This window comes from Bos grunniens, chromosome 11, assembly GCF_055505025.1.
Source record: "Bos grunniens cultivar Pamir isolate PY7600 chromosome 11, Bosgru_T2T1.0, whole genome shotgun sequence".
Lineage (NCBI taxonomy): Eukaryota > Metazoa > Chordata > Mammalia > Artiodactyla > Bovidae > Bos > Bos grunniens.
This window is the reverse complement of record NC_141175.1, coordinates 92,945,910-92,967,399: the sequence shown is the minus strand read 5'-3', so window position 1 is coordinate 92,967,399 and position 21,490 is coordinate 92,945,910. Positions and strand designations below refer to the sequence as shown.

The 21,490-nt window shown below is 33.4% G+C and overlaps 1 protein-coding gene across 23 annotated transcripts in view; it reads right to left on the bottom strand.

Moving 5' to 3' along the window:
* Positions 1 to 483: 483 nt before the first annotated feature.
* MEMO1 (mediator of cell motility 1) overlaps positions 484 to 21,490 on the bottom strand; it is a 111,958-nt gene continuing 90,951 nt past the window's right edge. For 16 of the 23 annotated variants that reach the window (XR_015137271.1, XR_015137273.1, XR_015137274.1 and 13 more), the window contains 3 exons: positions 13,815 to 13,891; positions 2,536 to 2,640; positions 484 to 1,155 (listed from right to left, as the gene is read on the bottom strand). Coding sequence is in view for 13 of the 23 variants with exons in the window: in XM_086327553.1 (XP_086183679.1) it covers positions 1,024 to 1,155; positions 2,536 to 2,640; positions 13,815 to 13,891 (314 nt within the window). In the remaining 10 variants the exon portion in view is untranslated. The remainder of the gene's footprint in view (positions 1,156 to 2,535; positions 2,641 to 13,814; positions 13,892 to 21,490) is intronic. The other 7 variants (XR_015137272.1, XR_015137268.1, XR_015137277.1 and 4 more) reach the window with 1 other exon arrangement.

Sequence of the window (21,490 nt, the reverse complement as noted above, 5' to 3'; positions counted from 1 at the left end):
TTCTGTTGTTATTGTTAATGACTTCTTGCTAAAAATTCAAGTAAGACAGTCAAATTGCTTGGAGCACTAAAAAAGCATAGCAGCAGTGTATGGTCTGCAATGATTTGAGAAACACTAAGAACATTCTTCATTGTTTCCTCATTTGCAGACTACTGCCTATCAAACACTATCTGAGAATTACAGAACTACATCTGTGTTCTTTACCAATCTTGAAATTATATTGTATTATAATATAGTCATGACACAAAGTGATGTCACACATAAAAAGGCAAACTGTATGTAATTTTAAAAACTAACTTTAAAATATGACTCTATTATCTGTGATAAAAAAAATCACATAAATATGTAAAATATAAAAATACATCCTAACATACTTTTACATAAGAACTAAAGTTTACCACTTTTAACATAAAAATTCTGAAATGGAACTAATAAAAAACAATTTTCATATGTACCACAGAGCAATAAGTTTAAATCAGACTATTTTGAGTTGTGTAGCCCTTTATTAGCAACTAAAATAGAAGGTATCTGTTGTACAATATGGGTAGTAATTGACTATAACTGGAGAATTTTATATTCTAATACAGATCATTTATAAATGCAACTTCTTTATTAAAAAGCTTCCACCCTTTTTGTTTGTTTGTGTACAATTTGCAAAACTATTCTGAAAGCAGAGTATATGTGCACAAGTCTGCAAAGAGTGCAAATTAGGATATGGTAAATGCTTTACAAGTTACTTTCAAAAAACTGACTGCCACAACTGTGCCTTTACATTGCCTGTTTTTTTTGATCAAAATATTTTGATGCCAGCGTTCCTTCCACTGCTCTAAACTATAAAGCATTTTTTTTAATGAGTTGAAATTAAGGAAGGACTACACCTACTAGAAAAGAAGAGAAGAAAGTTCTATTAGTTTGAGGTTTCAGAATCCCCCCAAACCAGGACCAGTATCTTGGTAAGGGTTAGGCTGGGACCCTGGACAGAGCATGAGTATGTGCAGATGGCATTCCTGAGGATTCAGAGCTTCAGTGAACCGTGAGTGCTCCAGCTGCATAACTCACTGAACTGTCTTGCCAGTTTCTACACTGGCTGGACTGGGCATAATTCAAAAAGGAAAAGCTCATATTCATTCCATTCTTCTGCAGCTCTGTGATAGCCTAGGAAAAGAAAAAAACTGGTTATGACAGACATCACAAAAAAAGTGAGCACTCTCTGAACGCACTGGTAGCTTAACTTTGTTCACTTCACAAACGAAGCCTAGATCCCTCCCACTCTACGTTTCTTGGATTTCCCATCACCTCACATTAAATAGGAAAAAGAATTCTTTATTTCATTCTCTCAAAGAACAAATCCTAATCTAGCTTCTTGATAAATATCAGTCATCTTCCACTCTATCTCTCCCTGTATTTAATAAAGCCACTTAAAAAATAAAAAAATTTTAAAGCATAGTATCTTTCTCTCTATTCACAAAACCAAACCTTGGCCACTGTCGTCTTAAAATGTTGGGAGTGTTTTCTTTCTCTGACATTGATTAAATTTTAAACGTATATAAATTAAGTACCAAATCTAAGAGGTATACCAGGAATTTAATCTAACTGTAAATTGGTTCATCATTTATTTTACTAAAATTTTACTTAGTGAAGTTTTATTTGATCCAATTCAAACTTTAGTAAATTAGTATAGATTAGTCTTGTTTAAATTTCAGAGATCAATTTAAGCCCTTAACAGACTCTTACAGTCAATACTGCTTAAGAGAAGACCTTTCCTAAAAATCCACAATGTACTATCTTTCAAATTACAGCACAGTAATGCTAGACCTTTAGGTTCCTACCCTAGACTATTCTAGACTACATTACCAATTCCATGATTTCTCTGCCTCTCCAAACAATGAGCCCATTATTCCTTCCTCTTCCCATTCCTGAGTACACATTTTCTTCTTTTTGAGTCTCACATTTTCTTCCAATTTTAGTTTTATTAGGGAAAAAATTAATGTTATTATCTCTTTAGAAAGTCCAGTTAATCAAAAACTTCTGCCTTTTTACCAGTCTTTAAATGAAATATTATTGTCTTTGTTATAAGAAGAAAAACATACCATTTGCCTTGCTTTATTAAATTATCAATATCTAAAACTCAGGCACAGAATCTTCCACTTATTTTTTATGGAGTCAAGAACACTAAGTAAAACCCCCAAATTAGTAAGACCATATCTCTTGAAAGCTTACTTTGGTTTATATTTGTAAAGAGCATACTGGAACTGGCTAAGAGTCAAGAGGAAAAAATGAATTTCAACTCTAAAAAACTCTCTGTATTTAAAAGAAAGTCTTGGCCAGTCATACAGTGATAAATAACCTTAAATTACCAAAACAATAAAATTTAAATTATCTTAAAGGTACTAGAAAGAAAATTTACTACATATACCTAAAACTAAAGCTAATAAGCTGTCACAGATGGTATCAATTAAGATATTCCAAAACATAATAAGATTAAATGTTTTCTTTAAAAAAAAAAACAAAACAAGGCTTCCTAAGGATACTCACATTTAATAACACCCCAATGGGATGTCTTCCACATATAGTATTATGGTATTTCTTCAAGTAATTGCTAAAAGATACAGGATCTAATTGTTCTATAATACTCATACCCTAAAAAAAAAAAAAAAAGAATGAAAGAAAAAGAAAATAGGACAACTTATTATTTCCTAATTAAATTTAATTACATTTTAAAACAGCTACTTAAAGCTAATGATCATAATTTTCCAATAAAGAAAACACATTACTTAGTGAAGTTGATACTTCACTCATTCATCCAAGGTAATCTCATTATAGTCAACTCTCAACAATATACACATTTTATTAACAAAAACATTTAATCCCCAGTTTAGTTTTCTCTAACCTCCTGGGATGTTTCTACACCACGTTCCCCAGTTGTCACTCAGCTCACAAATCCTCAAACATTTCAGGATTTTACATTTTTCATATGTGTGTGTGTACACACACGATTTATACAATAAACCTATTATGAACATTTTCATACAAAATCTAAAATTAGATTTGATATATGGTTATTTTTCTCATGTCCATTATATTACTCATACCACTGACATAATCAAGAGCTGATTATAATTTTACTACTTCCATTACATATACTTAAATATCAACAGTGTGTAAGGCATTTTAATTATCAGTAATTATTTAGGTATGTGATAAATGACACCACAAACTAAGAAAATAGTTAATATATTTTTAATCAATTTAAAGCTCATAACAGACTGATATAAGCTTAAGCAAAATAAGTCTTTACAAACAAGCTGAAAAAATAAAAGTTCTCTCTCTTTTAAACTAGAATGTTTTGTTTTCAAAATTTTAACTGAGAGTCAAAATTTTTTAGACTACTATAGAAACGATCTCTGATTTGGACAAATGTCCAATCAGAGATTACACAATTACACAATTAATTCTGTATTCTGCAAATGCCTTCAAATGTGTTCATAATACATCGATATAGAGCAACTTTAACTCATCTGAATCAAGCAAATAAACCAATGATTCTAAACTCATCCATTCACTAACTACGTCACCTTATTTTCTTACCCAGGTAAAATACTTTATACTTATGTTCAATGAAGTGGATTAATATCCTCTGAGAGAAATGTAAATTGTGGTTTAACTAATGAATCAAGTGACATAATTGTGTCTTTTTTTAAAAAACATAATTTGTGTGTTTTTTAATTGTATTTCAACATATTTTAACAAGCACAATGTAAAAGCGTCTACAGTAATCAAATGAACACTCATCTGGAAAATGACAGCAGTTAGCAAGTGACATAGTACAAATACTGCAGTGGCAACATTTAAATCAAAATTTAATTTTATAAAGAATCTTTCTTCAGAATATCCAAGTTTTTCATAAACATTATCATATTTTTCTACAAATATATCTGAAAGATAAGCCTATGTGTGTGGTCAACTTCCAACTTCTTGCACATCAATTAGCCACTCTCAAATTTATCCAAAACCAGTGTTTAATGCTAAGTTGGTTTTCTCCTGTCAACTAGGTGGCATATGAACTAATTTAAAAGTTAAACCTAAGATAAATGATTAGTATTATGATGTTGGTACATAGAAAATCACTCAATATGTTTCTACAGCAAATAATAATACAGAGATGGAGTTATAAATCTCTTCCATAAATATGAATAATCAAGGTCTAACTCCCTAAAGATGAAGAAACTATACATTAAAAAGGTTAAAAACTTGTCTCTAAATTTCTAATCCTAGGCTCCTTCTCATTTACTTACTCTACTTCATACAGAATAGCAAGAGAAATATCAATAAACCTTTAATACTCGCACATAGCTACAAATGCTATACGTCTTATAAAAGAATTTTCAAAGCTCCTGGATGAAGTCTAGGACAGCTTACCCTAAATCAAATTCCACTTTGTAATACATTATGTAACATTAAAGGTACAATATGTACCTTAATATTAAAATCTCAAAAGCACACTGTGAATAAATGTATTACATTTATATATATTAACATGAATAATTCAAAGAGAAAACTAATGATCACATTTGTAGAAGACAAAGAATTCAAAGTAAGTGGCCAAGAAACTTCACACAGAAAATATAAAATTATAAATGTAAAGAAGACACTACTAAATAAAGTGTTCAAAATGAAGATACAATAGTTAAATTACAATACAGAAAGCAAAAAATTGAGGTAATGGAAGTTAAGAGATTAAATTTAAAATTTTAATTCCCTGAAGTGCGTTATGTACCTACCAGGGCAAGAATCAATTTTATTATACTCAATTCTCTGACAAATACAACAGTTAAGAGGTATGCCTTTTTACAAATAAGGGATAGAGAGAAAAATTGAGGCATTTCTCATGAGTGAACCTCACCAACTAGAAAATTCATAAAGTATGCAAAAACAATAAAAACGATTAGTAAAACTGCAAAATGGAACACCCATTAATTAACACGGAACAGTGACAAATAAGCTTTTATATATATTTATGTTTTGATTCTAACAATTCTGAAACTACTATGACCAAAATTCAAAGAAGATAAAAAAATGCCAGTTTGATGCTACTGCCCAAATTCCAAAAAGATGAAAAATAAAAGTGCTTCCCAAATATGCCTAAAGAACTCTTCTATTTCTTAAAATACTGGAAGAGATGATCAGTAAATCTAATGTCCAGGTGATAGAAAGCTTGGTAGGGCCTGGTATATTGAGAATTTGAACTTAATCTAATGTGATTAAGAACTTAATGAATTTAATCTAATAGGAAGCAATGAAGTGGGTCACTACCCATTCAGCTCTAAAATACAACAAGACATTATATCCAACTGCCTATCCATCACAATGACCATATGGGTTTCTGAGGAATTTAGCAGCTTTGACAAGAAATCCTCAGACTGAAAGCTAACTTCCTACCTTGAAGGGAAGAAGAGCAAAGGGAATCTATCATTGTGCTGACTCTCCAAGTAATAAGTGAAAGTTTGTAATGTCAAATCCTACCTGGTCATCCTAAACTGAACAGGCGGTTCACCTAGCAGAGCTGCAAATTCAGAACTCTAATAAGATAACAAAGGTTTTCCCTTTTTAAAAGTCTGCTGCTGCTGCTGCTGCTAAGTCGCTTCAGTCGTGTCCGACTCTGTGCGACCCCGTAGACAGCAGCCCATCAGGCTTCCCGGTCCCTGGGATTCTCCAGGCAAGAACACTGGAGTGGGTTGCCATCTCCTTCTCCAATGCATGAAAGTGAAAAGTGAAAGTGAAGTCGCTCAGTCGTGTCCGACGCTAGCGACCCCATGGACTGCAGCCTACCAGGCTCCTCCATCTATGGGACTTTCCAGGCAAGAGTACTGGAGTGGGGTGCTATCACCTTCTCCGTTTTAAAAGTCTACCTATATATAATATATTACGTAAATTTCACTTAATTTTAAATACTATTACCTAGAAATAATCTCCCTCTAAAGAAACAAACACCAAAAAGAGTAGCAAAACATTTTCAGAAGTCTTTGAGAAATAAGAACTGAACCATATCTTTCAATTATTAACACATAACTAAAATTATATTATCATATCATTAAGACTGTGGCCTTCTTTTTTAAAATAAGGATACACATTTATGTTGGAGAGATGGGTACACATTTAGGAAGATGAGGTAGGAAAAGGAAATATTCTAGTTTCTTTAAGAGGTACCAAGATAAAATCTTATAATGAAAGAAATTTTATGGGGAAAAAACCACTCTAAACATAGCAGTGCTAAGAACAAATGTACTAATAAACAGCTACCTTAAGGAAGATACTATGAAACTAGTAGCAACTACTAAAGAAACGACCGGGCTAAGTTCAAGAGAAAGAAGTGTGAGGAGACAAATATGAATGATTTCACTTTCAAAAGATTAACAGGAAGAGAAGCAGCTAAAGTTCAAAGTAAATAAAGTGACTATTATAAATCTGGAAGGAAAAGAAGTTAAAAAGATGACTACAATGACATTTTCAGATTCTCTCTGCCAAATCATAAACGCCACTAGCCATAAGCAAACACTGGTTTACATCAAAAGCAGTACAGAAAAATAACCTACAATCAACTATATATAAAATATGTATAAATGTGGCTGCTGTTTCAAGTATGTTATCTAAAAGGTTCACAGAAATCAATATCTTAAAATGTGCTCTACTTTGGTCACTATACAAACTGAAATTGCAACATACTAATTACCAAAAAACATGGCCAGTAGTCAGTAATATTGTAAGGCTTTCAGAATCTACATCTCTTACAACTAGTTACTTTTTTCCTCCAAACTACAACATTTCAAAGATTCAGCTTGTTTTCCTATATATTTTTCTTTCCTTATGTGTTTTCTTCACATAATTAATTTTCAAGATATCCAAATGCTAGACATAAAATTCCTCCCGTCAAAAAATCAGCAATTTTTCTTTTGATTTTGGAGCCTAAAAACTTTATTTTCTAACATTTTATTAACTATGTTTAAAAAGACTCTTCTGATAACAAAAAAGGCACCAAAACTTAACATAAGTTTCAAAATAAAATCTAAAATTTTATAATTTTATACTTAAAATAATCTTTTCACTCTATCAAACTTTCCAAAGGTATAATTACAATTCAGAATTGCTAACATTTTTGCAATACTTGTATAGAAGTATCCTACTATATTTTCCTCTGAAAAGATTGATATATAGAAATTATGATATTAATTCTTAAATGAAAGAAACTTTACAACATAAAATGATATTCATAAAAAGGAATATACAGTAGGATATTCACCATTTGGTCACATAATCAATTAAGAAAACACACTGCATAAGAGCTGGCATAATATTGAGTGTATAGATATACTTACATATATAAAATCATATATACATGAGTATATGTATACAGCTAACCATTCTTGTTATTTTAATCCATTTATTCTAACTCCCAGAATGGATTTATAACTTGAATTAACAGCATGCTAATAAAAAAAAAAAAAACACTTAAGAGCCCTTTGAAAATTATATAGACATATATTACTTATGGACTCTGTGGGAGAGGGAGAGGGTGGGGAGATTTGGGAGAATGGCATTGAAACATGTATAATAACATGTATGAAACGAGTCGCCAGTCCAGGTTTGATGCACGATACTGGATGCTTGGGGCTGGTGCACTGGGACAACCCAGAGGGAGGGTATGGGGAGGGAGGAGGGAGGAGGGTTCAGGATGGGGAACACAGGTATACTTGTGGCAGATTCATTTCGATATTTGGCAAAACTAATACAATAAAAAAAAAAAAAGAAAAGAAAATTATATAGACATATATTACATAAGTGTTTCAATAAATGGACCACAAAAATCAAGTTCAAGTCAAATGTTATATCAACTATTAAATTCAAGCATATTAAAATGAAGCAAATATTCAATATTTATTCCAAAATTATATTCCAGGCTATTTAAATAAAAAATTTAAAGCTAACTTCCAATAATTTTGCATATGTGAAGTACGGTAGATTTGGAATTCAACCTAAAGCTTATTGGTTCTGCTGAACCAAAATTTGTAAAAGTTTCAAAGCCTAAGAAGTGAGCAGAAGAGGCAAAAAATTTCAGAAGTTACAAGAATCATGCCAATGGGTAAATGTGACTCTTCTTGCTCTTCCTCAAAGTAAGAAACCAGGGTCTAGTTATCCAACTGATCATACACATCAAGAAAGACAAACAAAGCTAGTCCTTTTAATATAACCTAAAAATCAACAAAGTTAGAAGGCAGGCTAAAAGAAATGTTAAGTATAGATGTTTGTAATATACAATATACACATAGAACAATAATATTACTTAAATATGTCCTCTATTCTAAAAAATTCCAAATGATGCTATTATGTTCAGTAACTTCAGAGCACCAGGTAAACCAATGTTTTGGGGAAACATTTCCCTTGTGCTAAAAGCATCAACTCACTGATTGATGAATTCTTACATTTGCAAAATTAAATGTTCTCTGATTAAAGTCCACAAATTACGTAGCTGAGCAGAAAACAAAGGGTAAGAAAATGAATAGGAAATTCTGTTCTTTTTCAACAGATCAGGGTCCATAATAGGCTAGCTCCAACTCACCTTCAAAGCTGGTTTTGGAATACAGTTGTTTGGACTCTCTCCATATTATTAAAAGGGGATCCCCAGGGGCAGGTATGGGCAAGTCTATTTTGAGAAAGTTTCACAAGTGATTTCAGTTGTAAAGATGGGGTTGGGAATTACTACAGTAGACAATCCCATCTCTGCCTTGGCTTTGATTAACAACTACATGTTGAGAACTCCCAAACTTACTCCAGATCTCTTCTCTGAGCTCCAAACCAATACAGTTAATCCATTAGCAAAGCCCTGTGGAATACAAGAACTCAAATCTATGAACTTCTTTCCATCTTCACTAATACCACCCTGGTTCAAATTACTAGCATCTCTCCCCACAACTCCTGCCAATGCCCACTGTTACTACTCCTGATCCTTTTGTAGAATCCATTCTCTATACAACCAACAAAGCAACCTTTAAAATAATTATTTTATTATTCCATCATTTCACTTCCCATTGTATTCACATAAATTTTCTATCCTGGAAGTTAAACCCCTACATTATCTGATTCCCGGCCCACCTCTCTTACCTGAGCTGTATCATTCTTATCCCTATCTCCTATACTCCTATAACCCTGATCTTTTTCCCTTTCTTCTAACACACTAGCCTCTTCCCATCATAAGACAGTTTTGTCTAGAATGTTTTCTTCCCTCTTATCTACTGAGTTTGTTCCTTCTTATCATTTATACCTCAATTTAATGTTCTTCCTCAGGAAGTCTTTTTCCAAGCATTCAATCTAAAGCAGCCTAGAATTATACGCTTTTTCAAAACCCTGTTAATATTTTCTGCATAGCACACATCACTTTTGGAAACTAACATATACTATATCCTTGCTGCTGCTGCTGCTAAGTCGCTTCAGTTGTGTCTGACTCTGTGCGACCCCACAGACGGCAGCCCACCAGGCTCCCCTGTCCCTGGGATTCTCCAGGCAAGAACACTGGAGTGGGTTGCCGTTTCCTTCTCCAATGTAGGAAAGTGAAAAGTGAAAGTGAAGTCGCTCAGTCGTGTCCAACTCTTTGCGACCCCGTGGACTGCAGCCCACCAGGCTCCTCTGTCCCTGGGATTCTCCAGGCAAGAACACTGGAGTGGGTTGCCATTTCCTTCTCCAATGCAGGAAAGTGAAAAGTGAAAGTGAAGTCGCTCAGGTGTCCAACTCTTTGCGACCCCGTGGACTGCAGCCCACCAGGCTCCTCTGTCCATGGGATTTTCCAGGCAAGAGTACTGGAGTGGGGTGCCATTGCCCTCTTTAAAAATATATATATATATGTGTGTGTGTGTCTCCTCCAGATAGAATAAAATTTCTGTGAGATCAAGTGAGCTTATTTGTTGCCTTATTTTCACCAGTGCCTAGAACTTTAAATTTAAATGTACTCAAAAATAATTGGTGAAAAGAAAATCCAAATGCCTACTTGCCTGATATCTCCACTTGGATGCCTTGCTATTTGTAAGAGCAAATAAAACATATCCCTAATATTTGAATTTATGATCACCCTCCCTTGTAAAAAAACTAGTCTTATCATCTTGTGATTATGACCTAAGCGCAGAGAACGAAGACATAACCAGCAGCATAAGCCAGATAATTAAGAAACACCTTTTTCTTTAATTTTTAAAAGATGTTTTTATAAATTACATTCCATATACAATTATTACAAAATACTACCTCTATCCCCCACGTTGTACAATACATCCTTATAAGCCTATCTTACACCCTACAGTTTATACCTCCCACTCCCCGACCTATGTTGCCCCTCACCTCCTCCCACTGGTAACCACTGGTTTGTTCCCTATATCTGTGAGTCTGCCTCTTTTGTGTTGTATTCACTAATTTGCTGTATTTTCTGGAAGGAATTACCCTTGACACTTCCTTCTCCTCCAAGTTTTATCATCAGTCTGTCTCTAAAATATACTGGACACATCCACTCTGTCCCTCTCTTCCCCATCATCAACCCAACCAAATTACCATGTCTCACTTGGATTATCAAACTAGTCTACTCATTTCTCCTCCGGCCTCTGTCCAACCCATTTGCTGCAGTACAGCTATATGATCTATTCACATACAATCTTCTTCTATCACTTTCCTATTTGATATCCTTTAAACAGACTGTTCTAGATTCTCTAGCCTAATTGCTCACTCTCTCTCATCCCCTCAGCCATTGATTTGACAGATATACATACCGAGTACCACAAAAAGCCCAATACAAAATAAAGATCTTGATCTCATGAAGCTTACAATCTAATAGAGGAGGTTTTCACCAACAAATCAACAAATATTAAGTCACACAGTAATAAGTGCTAAGAAGAAAAATAGAACAGGGTAAGGTTTTACACTGAGTAACTGAACAACAAAAGGTCTTAGAATGGTGGATTCCCGGATCGCTCAGTAGTAAGGAATCCGTCCGCCAATGCAGGTTCGATCCCTGGGTTGGGAAGATCTTCCCTGGAAGGGAAGATCCCCTTGAGGAGGAAATGGCAACCCACTCCAGTATTCTTGCCTGGAAAAATATCATGGACAGAGAAACCTAGAAGGCTACAGTCCATAGGGTTGCAAAGAGTCAGACATGATTGAGCACATCATAGAAAGGTCTTAAAATAACTGTTCACCACAGGGGCTTAGTGGAAAATTGTGGGCATATTTCTAGATGCTCAAATGCTCCATCATGTCCAACTCTTCACAATCCTATAGCTCGCCAGGCTCCTCTGTCCATGGAATTCTCCAGGCAAGAATACTGGGGTGGGTTGCCATTTCTTATTTTAGGATATCTTCCCGACCCAGGGCATATTTCTGGGTTGTGCCAATAACTAGAAGATACTACTGGGGGATTTAGTGGGTGGCAACCAGGGATGCTGACTGTCCTGCAATACAGGACAGTCCCACACACAAGGAACTGTTCTTATTCCTTAACACTTTCATAGCCTGGAGAATCCCATGGAGGGAGGAGCCTGGTAGGCTACAGTCCATGGGGTCACAAAGACAACTGAGCAACTTCACTTTCATGTCCATATTTGAGAAAAACCTGCTTATAATTATCTACAGTCTTAACACCATTTTACATACAAACACAAAGATGTTTTGTATGATTTTAATATAGATTTCCCAAAAACAAACTATCATATAAAGTGAGGGAAAACTATACTTTGTTTAATTTACAGTTTTCCTATGAATTATTCACCATTTTAGAATTGGTGAATTATTCACTCACCCATGTAACTTGGTAATGTAAGTCACAAATATAAACATCTTTAAATAGATGTTTGTGTGTAGCTGTTGAATTAATGATACTCTGTAAGTATCTAACTACTCCACTGTCTCCTCGAATACAGCTGGTACCTGGGCATGTAACATTATCAAATATATATTAATTGAGTATAAATTACTTTTCCTTTTATTTCTTTCTCAGATTACAATTAGGGTATTTGTTTAATCTAATTATGTACACAGAAAGATTATATTCACCAACTCAATCATTTGAAAAATATTTGCTGGGCCCCTACCTACGTTTCAACAGCTAGTCTAAGCACTTTGGATACATTTGTAAAGAAAACATATATCCTTACATAAAAAATAAGTGAAATATTTAGTTTCTTAGAGGGAAAGTAAGGTGGACGGTGGATGCTGAAAGGGCCGAGTGTAAGATGTGCCAGTAGGCCTCACTGGAAGGGTGGAAACCGAGCAGTCATAAAGTAAGTGAGACAGTCCAGTGCAAAGGGCACAAGCTCTAAGCTAGGGCACATATATGGCATCACTGGGGAACGGTATGGAGACCGGTGTGTCCAAAATGCCTCCTAAACATCTTACATCTCTATATTGTAATGGCTTCTAAGTCTACTGGATGATGAGACTGTAAGGTCGATTAAATCAGAGATCATGCTTTCTCTTCTCAGTATCTTCAATACTTCATACAGTATTAGAATACAGTAAACACTCAATAACCATTTGCTTTATGAAGAAAATAAATGACATAGAACCAGAAAAGTTTTCTGAGGCAACTGAGAACTAAACCTCAGAATAGCAAGATTAGAATAGTAGCCAGAAAAGAATTAATTGATGAACATCACAATATAATAAGGCAAAAAAAAAAAAGTCAGTGAATCAAAATTCAAACAAAATTTCAAAGGCAAAAGTATTAGGCCATAATCGGATTTAAAGTAACATGATAAATTTAAATATGATAAAATCTCCTGAGTAACTGCATTTATTCCATTTGGCTTTTAATAAAATACTACTACTCAATATAATCTACTTATAGCTTCAGATCCAAAATCTTTACTAAAATGTATTTCTACTTTGACTAAATATTCTTATATTAAAACATACCCATAAAGCTTATCACAAATTGGCCAAGTTGATTTTAACAGATTACAGGTTACAGAGTTAAAGGTTGATAAGAGTTTAAAGATAATTTAGAGACTAAGTCTCTCCAAGTCTCTCATCTTAGAGATGACAAATTGAGGACTATAAAACTGAAACAATCTGTTGAAGATCAGAGAAAATTAGTGATATATTTGCTAGATTTAATATTCCATTATGAGTCGATACCAAAATGATCTGCATGTCTCTAAAACATTAAATATTATCTAAAATATTAAATACTAAATATTAAAGCAAGTACTCTAACCACCCTACTTCAAGGAAAACTTGAGGTTTTGACTCAATATCCGCAGGATATTTTGACTGTAGATTTTGACAATATCTGCAGTTTTGACTGCAGGATCAATATCTACTGAATTCCTGGGCTAGTAAAGAATACAATAATGTTTTAAAATTCTAATTTAAAACAAATCCAAATTCCATTTAGGAAAACCCAAATGGCCAAAAAATAGAATTAAGTAATAAAATAAACTTAGAATTTCCTATGATTGTCTCTGTTTAACAGTAAGTAGTGGCATTAGTATCCTATTGTCCCTAAAACCAAGACATTCCCCAAATAGTATCTAAAATTTGTATCTAATTATTCAAAGCATAATTAATTAATCAAATAAAATTAAGATGAAGGAAATCTCTACTAATAGAACAGGGATTATTTTATAATCAATATCACATGATTACAATATATATTTTGCACATTTAAAGATAGGGAAAGAATTATCAGCCCATTGTATACCTTAACATAATAAGTCTTGAGTCACTAATCTGAAATTAAAGAAAAAAATCTTAGAGCAGTAAAATCCCACACCTGAAGGACTTACCATTTTATCTAGATGTTCAATGGATCTATAAATCTCCCCCTGGGATTCATCATAGTAACTGTAACGGAACCTTTGACCTTGAAACAAATATCATGTACAAAATAAAATAGGGAAAAATTAGAAGCTAAAAAGAAAGCAAGCGCTTACCAAATAATTTCAGTTCTCACGGAAGGCAAAGCACAGCTTAAGCCTCTGAGAGAATGATTCCCAAGAGCCCTTGTATGTAAAAATAAAAGGCATATTTGGGAAGGTAATAAAGAAATGATATATCATCAGTGTTTTACAAGGTTAAAAACTATTTCAAACTGTAAAACCTTAAAGTCACAAGCAATACAAAAGACTAAGGAGAAACAGTTTAAAAGTTAGAAGCATTGTTAAAACATATTATATCGGTCTATAATGGAAAGTAAACCCAAAGAACATGATTCAAGAAGATTTGGCTTAAGGAAACTATCTCAATATAACAAACCAATGAAAGCTTGGCTTTCGTTGTACAAATGCAAAGATTTAATCTCTACTACAGAAAAAAAAAAATGTAAGTCAGAGATATATGTGGCTTGTATAATTTTTATGATCTAAATTTTTAAAATTTATGTCACTGTTGCAAATGTTAGAAAACGATTAATACAAGTGCCTTTAAGTAGGATACACAAAAGTATAAATTTAACAAGTAAGTTCTACTCTGACAATGAAGTCTCCGTAAGGGTACAAGCACAGAACAGTCAATGTTTAGTTATTCTCCAAAGAACAGAGAGGGCAAATGGAAGAAGTTTAAAAAGGGAGAAACAAAAGGCTCAGGAAGTGAATTTTGCTTCCTACTATGTTCATATAAAAGCCAAAAGTTAAACATATTCATAATTAATTACAGATTATTATTCAACTGATTGTGTTGTATTTCAGATATATCAAAACTTGTTTTTCAGCAATGCCTTTATTTTCAAGAACTCAATATTTTTATATTCCTTATTTTCAAAGATGCATCAAAGTACAATTCTGAAGGCATTAGAGTACACTAATCGTGTACACACATACGATGCGTCTTTGTGCTGAAATTTTACAGCAAAGTTCACATAGCCAATTATTATCCTCGCATCTGAGAAGATGGGTTTCTTTGACTGGATAATTATGATTTTTAAGTTTTCTATTTATCTCACTTAAAAAATATCATCTTACAGATCACAAGCTATGTAAAATTATAAAACCCTTTGGATGTCCTTTTTGAGAGAAACCATACTTCACAATTTTTAACATTTCATTAACTTGTTGATGCTGATCATCTCTGATAGTCACCTTTCTACAATATACCGTATTTCCTTAGCTTTCACATATTAACTTTTCACGTACATTAACACGTATAACTACTCAATGTGGCAATTCTCATTTCCCCCCACTCCCCCACCGAGCACCACTATTAAATCAATATTGCATCTTACAATTCATGATATCCTAGAATCAAACAATAGGTTTCTGAGACAATTACCTGCATTTTGAATATTAACAACCTTTTCTGGTAAACACTGGAAATTACTGTATGTTGCTATAACTATCAGATCTGTTACAGTCCTTGAACTAAAAAAATTCTTAAACAGTGACAACTCTATCACTCAATATCTCTATATTAAACAATTCATCAGACATTTCCTTCAAAACTTAGAGTTAGGTACAGCTTTGTTTTTCTTTAAAGACTATATGTACTTACTCCTATCTAACATGCATTACATAATTTACCCTATTTTTCCTATTTGCCAGGCTGCTCTCAGAAGGTTCAAAGACAAATCTAAAGTCTATCGTAATAACTTAGTGATTCAATTCACTGGTACTAAATTTCGACTTTTATTGCAAAGTTCTTTAGATAAAGCTGCCTCACATCGTCTGTGAAATGAATAAACAATCAAATAAACAATCCTGGACAAGAAAATTCTAACTCACTGTCACTGTAATTAGCCTATGTGCCTGGAGAACTGGACGTGTACTGGGCAGTCGCAAGACTGTGTCCAGATGCAGCAGAAGTGGAATGACGTATCCTGCTCCACTCTTTGAACCTGAGCTGCTTCAAGTTTATACTAATACATTCTCTTTTTCTTACTTCTGACAATAACTGTTAGTTTTAGTTGCCAATAATCCCTGTTACTGGGACATAATTGTCTTATCTCAAGATGGCCACTCTCAAGTGCAGAGAAAAATGTGTGTACTTTGTGACATTTGCTATTCAAAAGTCTTTTCTACTTATTTTCAATTTTAGAGCTGCTGTTTCAAATTGCTGAAGTTGGTTAAACCTGCCTTAATCATACATCAAAAGTGTAACTATATTTTAAAATGCTATCTTATTCATATGGACCATTTTCAATGTAACATTCACTTAAAAACTGCTTCTGAAGACAGAAGTACACAGAATGTTTAAAATAAGTTAAAATACTAAATCAACATGTGATTTAATAAGAATGACAAAATACAAAGAAAATAAATAAGCAAATGTTTTAATATTTTGTTATCTACTTTTTGCTATGTTTTAGTAGCCATCTCGAAATTAGTAGCTGAAGAACTGAATAGAAATATTTGATAAGCACTAAAGAATTTCTGTTAAGAAGCTAAATTCACACTTCTATAGCTACTACATTGAAAAAAGTATCTTACTTGTAACAGCTCAAACTGTCTCATGATAATTTAATTTTACAAACATTTCAAAATTACTTCAGTAATTCATTCTGGTCAACACGCTTAGAGAAAGCATCAAATTTAACGTAAATAGTTGCCATTGTCCTAGCCTAAATGCATTAACACGTACATACGTATGTATGCATATACATGTGAAAGCACATGAGTACACACACATAACACCTTTACTTAAACACCATTTGGAATTTGAATTCAAAAGATTTTTTTGCTTCCAATTATTAAAAATAAAGTTTATCAAGATTTTATTTACTAAGAAATAAAAGAAACGACACTAATACAATACACTGCTCATTGATGCACCTTCAAATATTGCTCATTTAAAATATATTATGATTTCATGTACCTCATGAGTTTTGTTTCACAGTATTTCTAACATTCAGTAAAGCTTATGCAGCTAAAGTGAACAAATACGGTTGCCTATGTGCCTGGAGAACTGGACGTGTGAACTTTTATATAAGTATGAATTAAGCATATCACATAGTAAGAGAAAATTACTTACCTGAAACTTATCCTTTCAGAAGGTACACTGGGAAAATGGATTCTTTGAGCCCCTGTTTCAACTCCAAGTATGAGCTTTCTAGCTTTAAGAGCCATTGACACTGCCCCTAGGGGCAGCACAAGCTTTGGAACTCCCCTAGTGAGTATGTCAGTAGTTTCTTCAGGTGCCTTCCCTCAGTTCTTTTCAAATTCAAAAGATGAGAGGAAAAATAACCCAAGAAAAAAATCCTGTAAAGCAGAAACCTTACTCTTTGAGGGAAGGAGGGTAGCTCATTTGTGAATCCATTCCAGAGCACGCTTTCTGAGAAAAAGAAATACAGGTAAGTAATTTTCCCATCTCCAAAGGTGACTGGTGATTAATGAGTGGATTCACAGAGTGTGGAGAGTAAGCTCCAGGGATGTCTGTTTAACACACAACAGTCAACTAATGAGGACAAACACAACAATGAATGGCACAAGAACCAACACTGCTTTTGAAATACCTCAAAACAGGAAGTAAAAAAAAAATTAACTATCTCAACATTAAGCTATATGCTAGATTGCAGAAATAAATATTGAGCTTGGAAAGTTGTTCTATAAAGCCCCCAAAAGATCAGTGAGCAAAACAGACTTCCTGATGTATGTCCAGGAAAAACTGTACTATTATACATTTACTTAATCCCTTTATATGTTTAAATATTTGAGTTCAACCTCACAACACCTTGAGATAAGACTATTAGACCATTCTACACTAAGGACCTAAACTAGGGACATTTAATTGAAATCACTACCAAAGAAAAAATGTTTCATAAAGAAAATATTATCTAAGTAGCATCAAATAAGGTATTCATTTTTATAAGCAATATACTATAGTCCTTTCATTCTGAAGTCTTAGTTACAATGTAAAATTATTGGCTTTCTCTCAAACTTGCAAAAGATCAAAACCCTAAATATGTGAAATCACTATGTACCAATATTTGAGAAGACAAATATGATATCTTGAATAAGATATATTTCAGGAATTAGCTAACTTAAATCAATTTAAATATTTAGAAAATAGTAATACCATCATACCCAAGAGACTAACAACAGAAAGGGAGGAGAATATGAATAATCATATACTAATACATATTAAACTAGAAATGCCAGTTTTTAATAAGTGGCATGTATTTATTAAAAATTATGTAAATATACAAATGCAAGTTTACAGATAAAAATCCAAACCTGCTGAAGTGACTGTAGTATAAACCTTATTCATATTTTAACAAAATAATTTATCATTAACTTTTACCAAATAAATTTACTGAAACTGATTTGAAATTAAAACTATCCTTTAAAAGGAAAATTATCTAATAAACAGAAGTGTGAATCCACTTTAAAGAATCAACTTCTGTTAGATCCAGTTTCATTTAGAAACTTCTCAGAAGTTAACTGAAAGTTATGTTAATGAAAGCTGTCAATAATCTAAATTTCAAAGTATAAAGTTCAGGATGATCAGGAAAAAGCAAATATTAACAGAATATATGGGAAAGAGCAAAAATAAAACTCAGGAAGTTAGAATACAAACTCTACTAACTAGAAAAACTAAAAAGTCCTGACAACAGACAAAATTCTCTGTAATGGAGCCATCCAGCAAGGTGTGGCATTTGTAAGTGCACAGTGCATGGGGACACATCACTTAACCGGGATGAAGTCAACTACCAGTGGCACGCGTCCTTTCTCTTATGTTACTCTTCCTGATACGCAAATGGTATCAGAGAAACACCATTTGGGGCTCCCCAAAAGCAGGGAGATTCAAATGAGGGGACAGAAAGGGCACAACAGAATCTAGGTTCCAAACTGTCCCTTTGCTTGTCTCACCCAAAAAGAAAAATTCAGAGGATTTTAATCAATTTTTTTATTTCTCCAATATCTCCTTCAAGTCTAAACAAGAGCTAAGTGGGATCAGAAAGATGAATCTCTTTAAAGCAAACCACCCCTTTAAAAAATTAATTTTTACAATGGACATTGGCTAACAAATAAGGTTGACAAGGCAAAATTCTTCCAGTTACACACATATAGGTCTCTCAACTGTCTCTATCATCAAGTTTTTCATTTTATTTTTCACAGACCCCGGACTGAATACAAAGAGAAACAACCACTAGAAATAAAGATGTCGTTACTGCCAGTACTCTAACATATTATTTAACAGCAACAAGAAAAAAATCCCACTGTATATATCTGAGCAATTGGTCAACTGTACCATAATCAAGTGACTTCTCTTAAAGAAAAAAAAAACAGCTATTCAGAAATGTGAAGTGTATTAACAGCCTAACTCAATGAAACTTTTAAGATCTCTTGAGTACTTCAGAAAATTCATCTTTCCTGTGAAATGATTTTGAATTCAGCATTATCATTACTTAGGCATGATAAAATCAATCCGCATAGTATCATTAAAACAAGAAGAAACTAAGTATTGTAGTCATGAGAAAAGGCTAGATTTTTGAGATGGAAATTACTGTTCATCCATATAGGAAAGAGGACCAATGCCACTAGAGCATGAATTTCAAAAATATGAAATTTATCTTCTTTAAGTAAACACAGTTCAATCCATAACTAGCCAATGATTCATATTATTTCAATAGGCATGTAAAGGAGAAAATGAAAACTTACTTTACAAGAATGGCAGTCATTATTACATTGTAGAAAGGAGTCTACCAATTTTGGAATAGTGTCCATGTAACTCTTTCCACTTACCCCCAAACCTCCAACAAATTTCCTAACAAGAATTAGTACAGTGCTTTCCGTAAGTACAAAGTAAGCATTTAATGAGCATTATTAGCGACAGTTATACTGAAAAAATAAACACTTGGAAAGGTTCTATTACTTAACCACTAAACGTAAATATAAATATGTTTTAGTCTCTTGACAATTCCAATAGCTAACATTTACCAGGCTTTGGAAAGTTTGACTTCTTTTTTGTAATTATAACCAGAAAATTCGATCCTCCAATTTAAATTCCAAAATTTTCAAGAAATCAGTAGATTAAATGGCCTAAATAATTTTCTGAAGATTTAAATAGATACAAAACAAAATCTGTTTTTCTCTCTCAACATTCTACTTAAATACAGTAGCGGACTAGGATTTGCTTTATAATCACCAATGAGGTAAAAAGGATGAGTTCACACAAAAGCAACATTAAAACATCTCGTCTTTTAAGTGGATTTATGTTGTGGTTGTACTATACCAACATTGAGGGAGAGTCCAGGCCCTGAAGAATACTATCATATCAGGGAAGTGAATTATTTAGATCACAAAGTGATTTTAAACAATTCAAAGAGCCTTAAAAGTGAAGAGGAAGGGACACATGCCTTAGGAACTTTAAATTTCTTTATTCATAATACTTTATTCTTTATTCATGCTTCATTCATAATACTAAGAAAAATAGCTTCTCCCCCCCCAATAATGATACTCCTTATTTTTATGACTAAACTTCAAAATCCCCAAGAAAAGAACCCTTTCAGATCTAAGTAATACACTTATATCCATAAAAAATAACTTCTGCCAAAGGTAGCAAACCAACTAGCAAATAGAATTAATTATTAAAGAACCCTGAGAGGCGAGGTAGCACACAGAGCTACCTGCATACCCTAAACTAGGGCTTTCAACCTCAGCACTATCGACATGTGGGCAAGATAATCCTGTACGTTATAGGATGTTTACCTAACAGCTCCTAACAGCTTTGCTGGACTCTACTCATTAGATGCCAATAGCATCCCCACCTCCTTCCCACTCCAGCTATGAGGACCAAAACTGTCTCCAGGCTTTTCCAAATGTCTCCTGCGGGGATAATCAGCCCCAGCAGAGAAATCAGTGATAACAAAATATTTATCTATACCATTAGGAAGAATGGTTCTCTTGAACTGAAATCTCAAGGCCACACACAGTGCAGCATGATGTAAGAGAAGAAGAAACCAGCCTATCCAGGCCTGATAAATGTAGAATCAACTCTGGCAATCAATGACAAGACATGTAAAGGCCAGAGCTCCCTATAGCTCATTAAGGGTGTTTTTCTGGCCATTATGTAGCTTAAAATTTATGGTGTTGAGCCTTATGTTTTCACCATAATCAAAGAAACAACTGAAGAATGAACAGATATTGGCATCCTTAAACCATTAAATCAATGAGTCAAAGAGTGTCCTAAAAGGAATAGGATTCAGAAACATTCTATCACAGTAATGAATAAATAGAACAAACTGTATCCAAAGAATTCAAGAAAAAAATTTAACTAAAAGAGGCATCCATAAACATCTCACTTCCTTTATGATCTATTCATTGTGAAGCTTATTTTTTTTAATTCACAATAACAAAAATCTCTTCGAAGTTCTTATGCTTATGAACCAGTGAAGACCACAGTGCTAATAGCTAACATGTTACAATCTTTGGAGGGTACTTTGAGGTATAATCTTTGGAGGCAACTATGCGCAAAAATTAAGCACCAAAGGCAAAAAGAGAAAGAAGGACTAATTACAAGAAAAAATGTG